This window comes from Colletotrichum gloeosporioides, assembly GCF_011800055.1.
Source record: "Colletotrichum gloeosporioides strain Lc1 chromosome Unknown consensus_17, whole genome shotgun sequence".
Classification (NCBI taxonomy): Eukaryota; Fungi; Ascomycota; class Sordariomycetes; order Glomerellales; family Glomerellaceae; genus Colletotrichum; species Colletotrichum gloeosporioides.
In genome coordinates this window covers 1986729-2002603 of record NW_025544662.1, presented here as the reverse complement: position 1 = coordinate 2002603, position 15875 = coordinate 1986729, and the positions used below count along the sequence as shown (strand labels likewise).

The 15875-nt window shown below is 53.2% G+C and overlaps 4 protein-coding genes across 4 annotated transcripts; 2 read left to right on the top strand and 2 right to left on the bottom strand.

Moving 5' to 3' along the window:
• Positions 1-552: 552 nt before the first annotated feature.
• Positions 553-5113, top strand: GCG54_00011455 (Cytochrome P450 4g15; the record flags this gene model as incomplete). Its single annotated transcript, XM_045411360.1, has 6 exons — positions 553-676; positions 730-826; positions 879-2574; positions 3781-3827; positions 4046-4261; positions 4366-5113. The coding sequence occupies 6 exons, from the start codon at positions 553-555 to the stop codon at positions 5111-5113; spliced, it is 2928 nt and encodes a 975-aa protein (XP_045268418.1).
• Positions 5114-6171: 1058 nt separating this feature from the next.
• Positions 6172-7729, bottom strand: GCG54_00011454 (uncharacterized protein; the record flags this gene model as incomplete). The annotated part of the gene is made up of 3 exons (XM_045411359.1): positions 6172-6731; positions 6786-6860; positions 6916-7729. The coding sequence occupies 3 exons, from the start codon at positions 7727-7729 to the stop codon at positions 6172-6174; spliced, it is 1449 nt and encodes a 482-aa protein (XP_045268417.1).
• A 2879-nt stretch (positions 7730-10608) lies between these two features.
• Positions 10609-11176, top strand: GCG54_00011453 (uncharacterized protein; the record flags this gene model as incomplete). The annotated part of the gene is made up of 2 exons (XM_045411358.1): positions 10609-10611; positions 10661-11176. 2 exons carry the CDS (start codon positions 10609-10611, stop codon positions 11174-11176), a joined length of 519 nt encoding a protein of 172 aa, XP_045268416.1.
• Positions 11177-12373: 1197 nt separating this feature from the next.
• GCG54_00011452 (uncharacterized protein) lies at positions 12374-13387 on the bottom strand (the record flags this gene model as incomplete). The annotated part of the gene is made up of 1 exon (XM_045411357.1): positions 12374-13387. The coding sequence occupies one exon, from the start codon at positions 13385-13387 to the stop codon at positions 12374-12376; it is 1014 nt and encodes a 337-aa protein (XP_045268415.1).
• Between the last annotated feature and the right edge of the window lie 2488 nt (positions 13388-15875).

Below are 15875 nucleotides of genomic sequence, written 5' to 3'. Positions count from 1 at the left end.
CGATCCGCCCATCGTCATCTCTCTGAGCTTCTCCCCTACCAACGAATCACGTGTGGATAATTAGCAAGAGAGGGAGCAAACACGCTCGACGAGATCCATAGAGCTAAAGCTCACGCTACCCATTCAAGTTCGTAACAATGGGGTAGGGGTTGTGCTAGTTTCGGGTCGAGCGCACTCCGAAACCAGAGCTGTCGACCCCTGCCCACTTGCTGCCACATGGGGGCTTGTCCCGTGTTTGCTTGGACGTTTCTGTCCCTTCTTTCGTTTCTTCCATTGCTCTTCTGCTAAATCTTCCTTTATTTTTCTTCTGCTCTTTCCAGTGTCTGGGTGACGTGCTCATTTCCTTGTGATCATAATTCATCATCCTATTAAATCTTTTCGAGGTTGAACCAGGGGAGGACGAAGAGGCGTCTGGAGGTCAATTGCCGCCAATTGCACCCGTTTCAACCCACCGGCTGGCTATAACTTCTATCGAACACCCGGCTACCCACTCTATCGTACCTGGCTACTTCGACTCCTCGAAAGTCCATTGACGTTGTGGGATTCGGCATCATGGTGTCATCCATTTATGCTCTCGTCGGGGCGGTGGTCGCCTATGGTGTCTACTCTTACGTCTCTGGCTTGCAGCGCAACATAGCTGAGGCAAAGAAGTCTGGCTTGCCTTACGTGGTGTCTCGTATGTGTCCACGATGTGTTGGGATTCGCCTGATATTGACTGTGGATGTGCAGCTATTTCGCCATTCTCGATGCTTTGGCAGCTAACACACAAGCTCTGGCTACCCATCATTAAGACCCTTCCAAAGACATGGTGGGAGGACTGGCTACAGTCCGTACCAAGACAAACTTGTCCTCTCCTCGTTATGCTAACTCCAGAGCAGAGTCGCGATTCCTAACTGGTCCTACGACCTCCTCCACGAACCCTTCGCACGCCACGGCGAGACATTCATGATCGTTTCCCCGTTCCAGATCCTCATCCTAACCGACAGCGCCGAGGCGATCCACCAAATCACCCAGCAGCGCGAAAAGTTCCCCAAGCTCGTCGAGACGTACGCGATCCTCAAGCAGTTCGGCGAGAACGTCCTGACCACCGAGGGCGCCGCCTGGCGCATGCACCGCAAGGTCACCTCCGCCACCTTCAACGAGAAGAACGCCGCCCTCGTGTTCGCCGAGTCCATCAAGCAGGCGCAGAGCATGACGCAAAAGTGGCTCGGCGCGGACGGCAAGGGCACGAAGACGATCGAGACGCTGGACCACGACACCATGCGCCTCGCGCTCAACATCATCAGCTACGTGGGCTTCGGCATGCGGCTGCTTTGGCCGGGGCAAGTGCTGCCTGCGGGGACGGACCCGAAGCTTACCAAGTACAGCTCTCTGGAGGCGCCGCCGGGACATACGATGAGCTTCGTGGATGCGATTGCCGAGATGTTGGAGCATATTCTGGTCTTGTTGCTGGTTCCGAGGTGGCTCTTGAAGAGGCTTCCGTTCAAGTACACGAAGCTTGCGATGGACTCGCACGACAACTATGTGCAGTACATCGACGAGTTGATGCAAGATAAGATTGAGGACCTGCAAAAGGGCGATCACGGGGACGCAGGCATGGATCTGATGGGCCAGCTTGTGAGGTCAAAATACGGCAACGAGGGAGAGATCAATGGAGGCGCCAACGGTATCGTCAGCAAGGGTAAGGACTCGAAGATCCCCCAGTTGTCAAAGTCAGAGATTACCGGCAACGCCTTCATCATGCTTGTCGCGGGGCACGAGACGACAGCGAACGCCATGCACTTTGGCTGCATCGAGATCGCCTGCAACCCGGCCGTCCAGCGACAGCTCCAGAAAGACATTGACGGCATCTTTGGCGACAGCGATCCCAGCACGTGGAACTATGACAGTACGGTCAACCCCATGCTCGCGTCGATGCTGGGCGCCTGCATGAACGAGACGCTGCGCATGACGCCGGCCGTGACGGAGATCCCTAAGAAGGTCAACCCCGAAGGCGACGGCATCGTGACCCTCGACGGCGAGAAGCACGCGCTGCCGCGGGGTGCCCACATCTCCATCGTCGGGGTGGCGGCGCACCGCAACCCGCGCAACTGGCCGTCGAAGCCGAGCAAGGTCACGGACGCGGTGCACGACCTGAATGACTACGTCCCGGAGCGGTGGTACCGGCAGAACATCAACGGGGAGCAGACGGAGGACAAGGGTGGTGACACGGAGGACTACGGGGGGTACAAGGGGTCCGACACCAGCGAGAAGATGTTCCGGCCGGTGCGGGGATCGTACGTGCCCTTCTCCGACGGCCCACGGTCGTGTCTGGGGCGGCGCATTGCGCAGGTGGAGATTATCGCTGCGTTGTCTGTCATTTTCCAGCGGTACAGTCTCGAGTTGGCGGTGGACGAGTGGGCTAGTGATGCCGAGGTCGAGGCGATGAGCCCGGCGGAGAGGGCCAAGTTGTATAAGAAGGCGCAGGATAAGTGCCGGCAGACGCTGAAGACTGCGAGCACGATGTTGACGTTGAAGTTGCCGCATGGGACGACTGTTCCGCTGAGGATTGTGCCCAGGGGCAAGGAGAGGTTTGTAAATTTCGTGGACTCTGCCTAGATTGGGTTATGGTAGGGTTGGGGACCTGCGGGCGTTTGTATCTCTGTACATTATTGAGGTCGAAGATGTTTGAACATACCAATGAGAACCGGCTGGAATAGCGACTGTCTTCTGTCAGAGCATGATTATCAAGTGTATCAACACAATGTCATTTGAAAGCGATGATTGGATGAGACTGAATCTGGCGTCAAGCAACTGCCAATGTTGACCTTGGAACCCCGCGGTTGGCATGGCAGCTAGCTGGTGGTCATCACGTTCTTTTCCCGGCCTTCTTCGCGCGTGTGGTGTGAATCGGAGGGGGAAATCGGGCAACGTGTTATTGAAAAGCACGCATCATCCCGGCAAAGTCCCCAGACGGCTCATGTCGGGAGATCACCAGTAGTCGAGAGCAGTGGCCAGCGACTATGCCGTTTGTTTACATGGCTCTTGCCTAATTCGGACAGCTCCATTGGAGGGCGCATTCATGTCCCGTGTTGCCGTCGCGTCAGTGGTGGATATGAGCAGCCAAGAATGCCCCACCCTTTTCGTCATGACTGGCCAGTGCTTGCTGCTCCCGGGGGCCGCTAAGCCAGTCGCAACGTCCATCTGCAGCACCCGCACCGCTGTTGCAGCACATGCACCCGCTATCGAACTTCTCCGGGGGGCCCCTCCCCCCCCCAAAGGGTCTCTAGCTCCCTGTGTGATTGCGATTACCCTCAAGATGACTCGGGACGGCAGGAGGGAGGTACACGGTCTCAGTGCACGAAGGCGCACTCGCCCCGAGTCACTCGTCATCCCCTCTCCTCCTCCCTCACCCTTCTGTCCCTCTGAAACCCCCCAAATCCCGCTGCTCTCTCTCACCACAACAACAGAGTGGCCCGCTGTCGAGGACGGGAAAAAACATAAACAACGCTTCGACCAACTCGCTCATCCACACACACTACACCCTTACAACCTAGCTCAGCTCAGCCCAGCTACCCGTTGTCCGTTATCACCATCTGCCCCTCCACGTCCCACGATTATCACAACCGAAAGGTCCCTTCTCCCCTTGCATCTCTCCAATCACTGTACAAGAACATCTCTTCGCTCCAAGAATTAGAGTCGCTTCTTTTGCGCGATTCCTGTGATACCCATCTCAGTCGCCTTTTCCGCCGTTTCAACTACTAAACCATGTCGGGCGCAAACCCGTGGCTCGTTCGCCAGCGCAAGAGCGACTTGGTCGAGCTCGCAGAGCTGACCGGACTTACTGGGTACGTGAATCTTTGCTCTTCCCCCTCATGCGCCAGCTCGCGTCTACCGTGAGCTTCGTGCCTTTGCGCAAGGCGCACTCGACTGCGATTTGCGCCGCGATCGCGTTCTGCCGGACCCGTCGCGCAAGGCTACCTCTCGAGGCGCGTCGAACCACCCTCGATCACCAGGCGTATGACACCCTCACGAACCCTCATGGCTAACGGCCTGCTCCTTTTAGATATGAGAACCAGAAGAAGGTCGATTTGGAGGCTACCCTCGATGAGTACCTCACGGAAAACGCGTTCAAATTCTCTACCGAGCCGAAGCTCACTCCCTACTACACGAGCCGCGCCAAGGCAGCCGGGTCACCCATCAAGAGGGAGGCTCCTTCGTCGGAAGTTGTCAAGTCTGTGCGACGCAGGACTACGAGAGTCATCGAGGAGATCCGTCCCGAGTAAGTCGCAATGTCTGGACTCTCTGCTGCGCGATGCGCATTGCAGAGAGGAATCCACTCGCGCGTCCCCGCTCGTGATCGCGAACTAACAGACGCGTCTCTAGGCCTGAACCTGAAGAAGAGGAGGCTTCATCATCCAGCCCAGAGCCCGCCGCGGCCTCGACTGCCCTGGCTCTGCGTACGCCTGCCCGCAACCTCTCTCTCGCCAGCCGTATTCCTCTGCCCGCAACCCCTGCCGACGTCGCGGAGGCTGTCGACCGCCACACAGTCGCCATCCGGGAACGCGCCACAGAATTGTACGACCAATCTGGCATCCAGGAGGGTACTCAGGCCGTTCGCTCCTCTCTGTCAACGGTCACCTCCATCCTCTTCACCGTTGCTGCGTTCGAGGCGTGGAATCTGCGCGCCGAGGTTCTACCCCTGCGCTATGCCTTCACTATCCCGGCTATCCCCGCGCTAGGCACCAGCTTCTACCCAGTTTACGTGCCCGACGCGTTTCTGTTCGTGACTTCGTCTTTCTGGTCCCCGGTCTCCCTGTGGACCCTGACATCCGTTCTCATTCCGTCCTTGTTCGGCTACTTCTACAACTTGAGCGCGGCTAGCCACCCCCAGAGGCGCGAGGGCTCCGAACTCACAACAGTAGAGTACAATGTCGATCCCCTCGTCTTCAGCATCGTAAAGGCTCTCATTTCCTTCGTCGTTTACGGACAGAAGGTCACCTTTGGCGGCTGGATTAACGAGAACTCGATCGACCGCATCAACGGTGCTTTGTACGGCGAATGGAAGGGCATCCTTACAGGCGCAGCCATCACTGGCCTCGTGAGCTTGTACGACGCCGTCTTGAAGAAGTAGAGACTTCCTTCAGGTCACGATCGTGCAAAGTTGCCTCCCATGGACGCTCCTCAGCTTGTCCTGCCCGTCAGATCCAGGGCTCCGATCGCACCGGGTGCACGTGGATTCGGGCGTGGCATGGGTCGCAGCAGCGACACAATCTACGCATCTACTCCGATACTGCGAAGATCGACGCGCAAAGCTTAGTCATATCTTTTTCCTCATTTTTTCATCACTCGAGGGCGGCGTTATGAGGCGTTTGATCGGCGTCACGCGTGGCTCTTCGGCTGATACCTCTTCGTTTTCCGTACTGCGCTTGACGCAACTCTTTGAGTTGGTCTATCCCTGAAAAAAAGGGCTCTGGTCTGGCTGAAGTGGTCGTCGTTGTTTTTCACTGTGATTTGTATATCTGACCGGTGGTTTGTTGTTTTCTTGCCGGGATGTTCTAGGTGCTTTTTGGTACGCGTTCTGGGTTTTTCTCTTCCGAACTGGTGCAGGTTGATTATGGCATCACGTTCTAGTAGAAGAAGGGTCGGGGTGGCTGGCGGCGACGGCAGGCAGATGAGTTTTCTCCACTCACACAATTACGCGAGGGCGGTTTCTCTGGGAAGTCGGGGAAATCGACGGCACTGGTGTTGAGTAGAGTCATGGCAGATGCCTGGAATACATTGTCTTTTGAAGTTCTACAAATAAGTTTCTCCTTCCTCGTCGTGAACTCATGTCTGCCGCAGGAAGGTATCGACTGGGCGAGGTAGTCATTCGGGATTTCATCGCAAAGCTAACGAAGTGCCTGAGCTACAGAACTAGTTGTGTAGAGACTTCCTCTGCATGGTGACTTAGTCAAACCTTCAAGAGCTGCATGGTGTCGACGACGGCTGTCCTACTCTCACCTCCCTCCTCTATATCGATTACCTTAGAATATATCCGCTAGAGACTAAAGTAGTAATTATTTTTCCGACGTTCGATCTTTCAACTGCGAAAGACTTCCTGCCAAGCGCCCAGCTCAGAACATGAAGGATACATGTCAATCATTTGACTGATCTATGCTAGATGACACCATGAATAAACCCTGTTTATGTCTACTCTTTATACCAACTCGATTCAGCTTCGCTTTGCATCTGCAGTAAAGATACTGGATGTACAGCCTCCGAGGGCAAGTCTAGGAGGCCGATAGCACCAGCGTGAGAGCTGATGCTTTTGAGTATCAGAGGTTCTTGAATGACTTGAAGGTCATGCCGAGTATGTTTATCAGCAACTCTCTGCCAATCACGTATAACACTTGGATTCAGCTTCAAATCCCACGTTCCACGCCACCCAATGCAAGTATGACTAGTCTCCGCGCGGTAGAAAAACTTGGAAGCTTCCCCCTTGCGACCATTCCAAATGACCATTGTATGTAGATGTGGCATTGAAAGTGCTGTCATAGCAGCATTCTCCAAGAGAGTTTGTATCTCGAGACTTCTTGTTTGGGTGAGCATGCTCGATGTAAGGGTCAAGGATCTCATATGGCTCCAAACCCAGTCTTGCTGGCATGACCGAAAGAAGTCCCAGGCTTCGGCCAGGAATGCAACGAAGAGCTTCTCAAGACCAAGACTCCTTTTGGCGAAAGCGGTACTGACCGCGGGCGGTGTTACTCGGACTCTGTCAGGTCTCTGAATAAATTATCGCCCATGTCGAAGTAAGCTAATATAACTTTCGTTGGTCTCTTCAAACACCGATATTTGCTTCAGTGTTTGTGGCAAATGCGATTCAATGAGGCTTAAGTATTCTGCATGGCGAGAAGTTAGTAGGCATAAAAAACAGGTAGAGGCATAATATCTTACGAGGATCCCATATACGCTTCTGTTCGAACGTGTCCCAAACTTGCCATGGCTCAAGAATCAATGACTGTAGCCGAGGAAGGGCATCGAATAGAGCCCCTAGGGCTGTAGGCTCAAGATTTCTTCGACACTGCCGGCGGAGTATGAACCGTGTTGCGACCTTGACTCGAGGGAGGCTTTCTCTGAATTTCAAAGAATAAAGAGGCCCGAAAATTCGTAATAAAGCCATTTCGTCTGGAGTATCGACCTGACGTCCCTTTATCCAGCCATGCTTAGAATCGTAAAAAAGTCGATTACCAGACCGTTTGGGTATGAGATGCTCATGCTCGTCACCGCCACCAAAGTGAAGGTTCTTGAAATGATGCTCCTTATCACTCGGAGACTGAATGGAGAGCTCCAGCGTCAGCTCGGCTCCCTCTGTTACCGGCCACTTCGACAAGATGGAGAAAAGCTTCACGATTGCTCTTCGAACCACACGAGTGTTGCTATCGTGCCATGAATCACTTTCAAGTTTCGTACAACTTCGACATGTGTACGGCCTCAGGTCGATATTTAGCCATGCATGTCGAACAAGATGTGCTCGCCTTCTACCGACCATCGCCTTCATATCATCCAAGCATGATGTTTGTAGTTTTAGCCGGCGAAAACTTTCCTTCTCCAGTGTAGCCTGCCACTCCCGACAAACAGAAGCGCAGGCGCCCCAACCAGGAGTTTGTCGTGCGAGAACTTCAAGTATCATATGCCGCAGTTCCGGTGGTAGAGAACTCCAGGCCGGGACGTATGTCGGTGAAGTGGCATGGAGCTTGGAGCCAGGCATCGGAGCGGGCTGACTCGACCCAACCATGAGGGATGAATGAAGGCACTGGAGGATGAGCCGTTGGGCAACAATTATTCGAAGAAAGGAAACCCCAAAAAGGTCACCACCTGAAAAAACTGAACCTGGCGTAGAAAATAATTCATGTGTTGTAGAATCTGAGTTGTTGATCTGTTTTATCAAACGAATGTGTGAATGTGTGACGTTGAACGGTTGAGGGAGCCAAGCTAAAAATTAAATGGTTTGAAGATATTTAAATATCTGCTCATTCATTTTCCCCTTCTGTGGAGTTTTTTATGCTTCCTTATCGTCTACGAGCACGCCTCAATCAGCAAGGTAAAGACCACAGTGGTACCCGCCCTCCACATTCCTGAACTCAAGTCAGCTTTAGAATAAGATTAGAGCTTGACTGAATAGCCCACAAGTTATTGGAAATGAGTCCATTCTATGAAGAAATCTTAGGCTACAATCAAAAGTTGATTTGCGAAGCGGCGGCTGGGGACATAGCGCATGTCTGGTACGCTTCGAGCCATTCTGCAGAGCTCTCTTCTGGGAAACAGAATCAAACATTTCGTCACTGGTATATCTGCATTCAGGGCCATTCTATGTCTTGCTCTTACTCATCCATCTCTGATACAGAGCTGGGTCAGAGGACCGGGCGGCGTGGCTTTCGGAGCCTTGACGTGGGTGTTGGGCCGCTTTATGCCTTTTGACTTCTTTCTTATACTTTCGTATGGCAAGATACTGCCTACGGACACACGTTTTCGACTTTCGTATGACCCTGACGGGCAAATATGTGAGTCACCTCCGTCCCTTATATCTATTACCTTCGACTATCTTTGTCGAGTAATGACTGACTACTCTTCTTTCCCTATTTGACCCATTATTTCAATGTGCATAGGCTGTTGTGAGGGCTGAAGATGCACCCAGACATGCCTACTAACTGTCGCTGTTTCGGTATAAGTAGTGAGTTTTGCTGTCCAGACGGGCAGGAGGCATAAACGACAATAGGGACAACAACGATGACGACAGCGACAAAAAAAAAGGGACAGAGAAGATGGAGACATCAGGGACGATAGAGACAGTAGGGACGACAAGGATGACAGGGACACCAGGAACGATAGGGTCAATAGATATCTGTATTAAAGAACTATGCGTCCTAATGCAATAGTTACCCGCCCGGATGGCAAGACTCCAACTATTTTTCTCGGCTATTTAGCTTGCAAGAACGTCACTATTCTCTTTTCCCCCCAGTAGTTACCTAATAGAATCTGCTGTAAATTGTCATTCCAGAGAGCTCGATGTGCACAAATCTCACGATGCTGACCATCTTTCCGCCAACCGCTGACCATTTCCCCATTCATCGTTTCACACCTAAACGAGCCCGTCTTCCAGCATCTCGATCAAAACCTTGTTGACTTGTCCTTATGTATATGATCATACTTTCCGACAGCAATTATATCGGTCATTGTTTGTGCCTTCCGGGGTTGGACATAAGCGGTCGTTGGCCTGGGTGTGGGTCGCTGGCATCCATCCCAGCCTGCTTCTCCATGCAGAGCCAAGACAGTCAGAACAGCGTCATTGGCGGAGCGTATCTCAACTGGGGGTCCTTTCGGTTGTACTGCATATGCTGGTCCCGGCCGATGAAGAGCTCCATCTGATTTGCTGCCTGGTTGTCCCGCAATTGTTTACACGTTGGCACCGTGGACAGCTTACCGTCTTTCTCTCTTCCGCCTTGACAGTCGTCAACACACCACGGCAAGCCGGTCAAAAAAAACTAAAAAAAAACTCTGTTGCAGCTCTTGAATGATCAACTCAGAGACGAAGACACCAAGATCGAAGATGCAATGTCACTTTTACAGAATGACCTGAAACCACAACATGATGCAGTGGACGATTCCCTGGGAGAAAAGGATCTGCAATACGGAGAGGGCTTGCCAGGCTTTGAGGATTCCTTGGTCAGAGAACCAAGTGAGTTTCAACAACTCATTGTGGCTGGTGAGGAACTGTTGTCAGAAACTGCTCGACGAGGCCAACTTCTTTCGCATCCGGTATTTTGGGCAGTGATAGGTTTGTTGACCCCCGAGAAAGCGCATCGTTAGATCGATAGACCTGTACTAATATCGGCGTAGGAATTGGTCTGCAAGTATGGCTCGCAGCCTAGACACAGAGCTATCAGGGATTTTGATGTAGCAGGACATGATCAGCCGCTAATACAAGCTTGCCACATGACGAGACAGATACTCGTACCGCAGCGGGGGGGTATCGTCGATGACATGTAGTCTACGAGCGTCATCTTCATAAGGAAGATTAAGTGTTTCGGATGTAGCTGCAGTGGGATGCTCATTTAGAAGCGGCTAGTTTCTTATCAAATCATACTCATGATCAAGCACGGCTCGTTGACGTTGTACTGTGACACTTCATGAGATATGAGAAAATAATAGAAACCTTGTTATTCTCTTCGAAGCACTTTTAGTAGACCAATCCCTACAGTAGAAGCTCAATCGTAGTTGTATGCTAAGAAAAACAACATGATTATCTCCAATTGGAAACCAAGTGAGAAATAACGACCGCGCTCACATGAACTCGTGTAAGCACTCATTCGTAATTCAAGCTGAACCTGTACGGCCTACCAGGACAATGAAATAAGTTGACGGGAAAAAGGCCCAGCGTATGGATGAATGAATCAAGAAAACCCGACTTCACCGTGGTGCCCCATGGGTCACTTGATGGTCACCACAAAGGTTGTTTAGTTCTCTGACCCATTACCGGTTGAAACACGCACCATATTCAAAGGCTCCTATAGAATTCACTCTGTGGCATACCTGCCGCTTCCGAATTCCCGAACATATCACATGGTGACCTCTTACAACTCGCCCAATATGGTACAACCATCTCCTTGTCCACCGAGATATGTATCTGACAACTCTGTAGTTAGCCCGCCAACTCATCTCAAGGGTCACCCGACCTATCACACTCCTGCCTCACACCCAGCCCATCATCACCTCACGAGGCATCCACGCAACCCCGATCTCTCCCGCCAACGTCCAAAGGCCAGCCAACGATTCTAACCTCGTTCCAGCCGCCCCCACCGTAGCCGAGCTTCACACGATGATGAACAACCTCCAAAAGGGCGAAGCCGACCCCGTCGTCGTGCACAGAGCCCTCAAGGCCTACGAGGCCGCCTTCAACGCCGACAAGCAAAAGATACTCGACGGATTCAGGCAGCAACGCATTGAGATACGAGAGTCTCATGACGCGATTGACAGGGTGCTAAATAAGCTTCAACGTCTGCACCATCGTGTGTATTACTGGGACGATAGAATCGACGATTGGATGGCCAAGATGGACGCCACACCTGTGCCGGAACGTTTCGACTTTCGCCGGGTTTTGCAGGCGGGGCTTTGGATGCTCAGCGGCGGCACTGCTGTTTATGTATGGTCGTCGTAGCGGAAGACGTCTAAGCCGAAGGAGAAGGAGTGGTGTCGTTGAGGTGAGACTTATAGTCACCATGTTGTTCGTCATGTACAGGCCCTCATCCTCTGAAATGCACTGAGCACTTACACAAGAGACCGCCCATCGTTCCTATGATAGAGCGACTACTTTTCCTATAGCTAAACTCTACTTTACTGTCCTCGTCGGCGCTTCTATTGTCGCTATTGCCGTTGTCGTCGTCGTCGTCGTCGTCGTCGTCGCTGTTATCGTCGTCTTTACTATCGTCGTCGTCGTTACTATTACCGTCGTCGTGACTATAATCGTCATCGTTCCTATTATTATCATCATCGTTACTATCGTTGTCGTTATTACTGTTGTTGTCGTCGTCGTCGTCGTCGTTATCGCTATTGCTATTACTATTGATACTATCGTCTTCGATAATGGTAACTAAGTACATAGGAAACATGGCCGCGAAGACATAGGAAAATCAGTCGGTCCCTTGTACATAAGCAGCAAAGGACATTGTCTCCTCTCATGGTGATTTTGGACCCCAGGCCGATTCACATACCAGATAGGTACATCAAGAAGCAACACAGCATACTGAGTGCTGGACCTACACACCCAAGACTGAGGTCAAAAATGCTTGGCCCCAGAAAGCCAAAACCTATTTTCAGCACCGGACAAAAGACCGATAGCTGATCTTCCCTGGCGAATGAGGTTCGTTTTCGGGCAGAGATAAACAATGATTCAGGGCATGGTTATCTTCAACGCGAAACGTCCCGAAAGGGTCCGCAATCTATCCGTGTCAGCACTACGTCATCGCCCGGACCTCACCGCTCCAAGATCCAGGGACGAAGAAAATTGCGATGCATGGCTTATGAACAGAACGATAATGCTCGATATTGTATGTTCTATGGCAGTCTATGCTCATGATAGATAGCTCATCTCTTAAGGACCCAGCTGCTGTGCGTGTGTTGGTATGATGCTTTCCCATCTCATCTTAGGTATCTGTAGCCAATTGCAGATTCTCGGTGACTTGATGCAACCCAAACCTAAAGCTTCTTTCCTCATCTCCATGTAACCAGTAAATGAACGCCGTCCCATTTAACTATACAGATGTCTCTTATCTTTTTCTTTTGTAGTCTTAACTCCTCGCTGCAAACCCGGCGGCTCCTCATGGCCGCCGGTGGTGTATGATACAAACCCCGCCAATTATTTGGCGGGAGGCTGGGTAGGCTTTGCGGAATGACGTCCGCAACGATGAGGGTGCTTCGGTGACTTGATGGAGCAATGGTCGGCCGCATCCTCGGGAGCACGGCGGCCGTACTTCTTGGTGACCTCGCAGTATTCCCTGTCAGGACCCATCCACTCGCGCAAGTGGCGGTACAGCTGGCAGCGGTAGTGACCACACTTGCGGCAGTAGACCTGACCCTTCAGGCGCATGCCCTCAAGAGGGTGCGGTTGGCTGTGACCCTCAGTAGTGGGTGTGGAAGTTCCCGAGCTGGACTGCGGGACGCGGCGGCTGGCGAGGTAGAAAGCCCACTCCAAATCATTGGGTCCGTCGCGGTGGGACGACAATGGTACACTGCCGTGCATGCGACGGTGGATATCGTAGAAGTGACTGTTGGTCAGACCCAAGCATGCACTATCCATAGGATCGAGGTAGTCCATAATGGTGTAGTGAAGCTCAATGGGAAGATCAAAGATATCCATACGAGCCGAGGGCCGGTGGGTGCGTGGTGGCGGCTCGTACTCCATGACCGAGTAGGAGCGGCGTGGGGGCGGAAGAGGAGGCCGGCGAACCTGGGGAGGATGCGGCGCATTCTTCATCTCTGTTGCTGGGAGCTCGCCCTGCTCGGGAACAGAGGAGATGGAGCTTGAGTTGGATGTAGAAGATGTCTGCGACTCCATAGGAGGAGCAGGGTAAGGCGAAGCGTTGGGCGCCGGACTGCCCTGCGACGAGGCAACGGGTGAGTCGGTAATGGACCAGCCGCGACGGGGAGTGCGCCAGCCGCCGCGCTTCTTGTGAAGCTCGTCCTTGATGGCCTGGTGCTGGCTGATCTCCTTCATCATGGCATGGCGCTCTTCGCGGCTCATCATCTTGTCCTCCTGGTTAGATGCGATGCTGCTAGCAAGAATCATACGGGCCAGGGAAGCGACGTTGTCGTCGTGAGAGGGAGCGGCGTGGCCATTTTGGCCCGGGCCTGGGGACAGGACTTCGACCATTGTGAAGGGGCTCTGTGTAACGGCGGAAGAGAGGATGAGGTGTCGCCGACGGCCCGAGGAAGGCAACTATTCGACGATGGCTTGGATGGTGATGTGAGGGATTGGCAGCGACCAACCGCGTTGGAGGTCGGTGGTCTCGTGATGTGAGAGGGGTCGTTCCCGAAGGCTGATCAATTCACCTATGAGGTGAGGGGAAAGAAGTGGTCGTCGGGTAAAGTTTCGTGGGATCTGTATCGTTGTGCTCAGGCTGAGGGGGGCCTATGTTCTCGGACTCCCTGGATACTGGCGAGTTATTTTGGTTCAGGTGATATCGATGTTGAGGCTGGGCGGGCCAATGTCGTAGAGTGATGTAGTTGGTAAGCCAGATTGCCTCAATAGCAAGTTCATGAGTTGCGTATGAACCGTTGAAGACGGGGCCGGGAGAGGTTCGTTAGATATTTAAGGGTACGTCAAAGGCAGAGTGACAGGACCCTGAAGAGGCAAAGTCGGGTGCTGATCAGTTGTGTGGTCTTTTAAGGAAGAAGAGACGGGAAGCCCTGGGAGGAAAAGAGGGTGTGCGGTCGCGGTAGCGGTGGGACATGGCCGCGAGGGAAAAGCATGCGCTGCTGGGGACTAGTCAGGCCAAGAGAGCGCAAGCAGGGCACCAGCGAGCAGTGGTAGGCCAGATTAGCGGTGGGGATTGGGGGTCCAGAGTGTCACTGGCAACGCTGCGAGCTGCAGGCACTACGCCATAGTTGCCAAGTACGGCAGTAAAGTGGCCCCCTCGGCCCAGCGCCTTCCAGTGCCTCCCCTGATAACCTAGCGGGTAGCGCGAGGCACGACTGCTATTGCTGGACATTTCGCTGAAGCTGGCGCTAGGTATTCCCGGCCTGGGGAACCTCGCCTCGCATTGCTCTCTTGCAGCTGCAGCACTCTTCCGAACGTCTTTTTCTCTGTTTCCCTCGGTGACTGGCCCCTTCATCTCATGGCAGCTCGAAAAATGGGGAATTCGGTCATTGGCATCCTCGCGCGAATCATGGAGCATAACGTCCAATAACACATTGAGCAATAATGTCGACAATCCTCGCAGAAAAACACTGGAGAAGATGGAGATAGCTGACACCGGACTCCAGCTCTGTAACCGACCAAATCGCCCCTCGAGCCACTCAGCTTGCGCAGACACGCAGACAGGGCCTTCTGGAGGGTCTTTGACTTGCCTCTGTCCTCCACAAGTCCATCCATGGGTGAGGTAAGGTACGCCGCTGAGGTACGAGGTGACGGCGAACGGACGGATTCTCAGCGACGGCGCAAACCTCGAGAGGTACCGGTACTTGGCCGGCTACTTTCGTCATAGGGTCTCGCAGACAGGAAGGTGAGGATGTACCAGCCGATGGCGGTCACCGACGAAGGACAGCAAGCAACGTGCTGTGCTGCAGGGCAGTTCCGCAGCACCAACTCTGCGAATCGACAGATCCGAGAACAACGCTCGGCGCGTCGGAAGAACGAGAGACATGCGACTTTCTCACCACCTCACACTCGACACAACTGATATCGACGCAAGCCACGCCTGCCCTCCGACGAATCGATTCTCTGAATTCAGATCATGCCCGCCATCACCCCTCGTTTCCCCCTCAAACCAGCTTTCTTTTCTACCGACCAAGTAGCGCCTGGCGGGTGAGATGCGCGACACGACAGGGTGGTTTGAGGCCTGGCATGCTGTGATAGGTCTTGTGTCGTGTGCTTGGTGTTCTGGAACTGGCCAGACGTCAATGGCATGCAGCTACAACGCATGGAAACACCGTTATCGATGCGATAGAAGCATCAACACCCACACGGTTGCCAACGGCGGCCCGCAGACTTCCACCAGAGTCTAATAGCAGCAAAGACCAGAGATTCTCCCATCTTCCCTTCCTTCGTCCATTGCAACCCAACATGGGATGCCACACCGTCTGTCAGCCATCTGGTTGGCGCCCTCGACTGATCTGATCTCCTGTCACCGCCCAACGCAGCTCTAATTTTCAAGGCGCTGCATCAGTCGAGAATGATGATTCTTGCAACCACCAAGGGCTTGATCATGAACTCGGTCATGCAGAGCCGAAGCAAATCAGAGCCCAGCACCCCAGCCAGGCCGCCGTTGTTGTAACGCGGGGAAGCAAGACAGGTCTCATCCTGGGAAACATGGTCTCATGACCCCCAAAAACATGCCAGTAAGGCTGCCATCGTTGCACAGCTCTCAGCTATCATATCACCGCACCAAGCATACATTCGCCCATAGGCGTGCCATAGACAGAGGACGGCGTTGGGGCACAGCAACACCAGACGGCGGAAAACAGGGCGCTGCTTTCCACGCGATCGACAGCGTCATGCTCTGTGGTGCACTGGTCGTACATCTGCACCATCCGTGAATACCACCCAACGTGTGGGGGGACCACAGAAGCGGTGGCGCTTCTCTTCCATTCCAATCGTGACCTATCGTTGCCTGCCTCATCCAAGGGATTCTCCAGTCAAC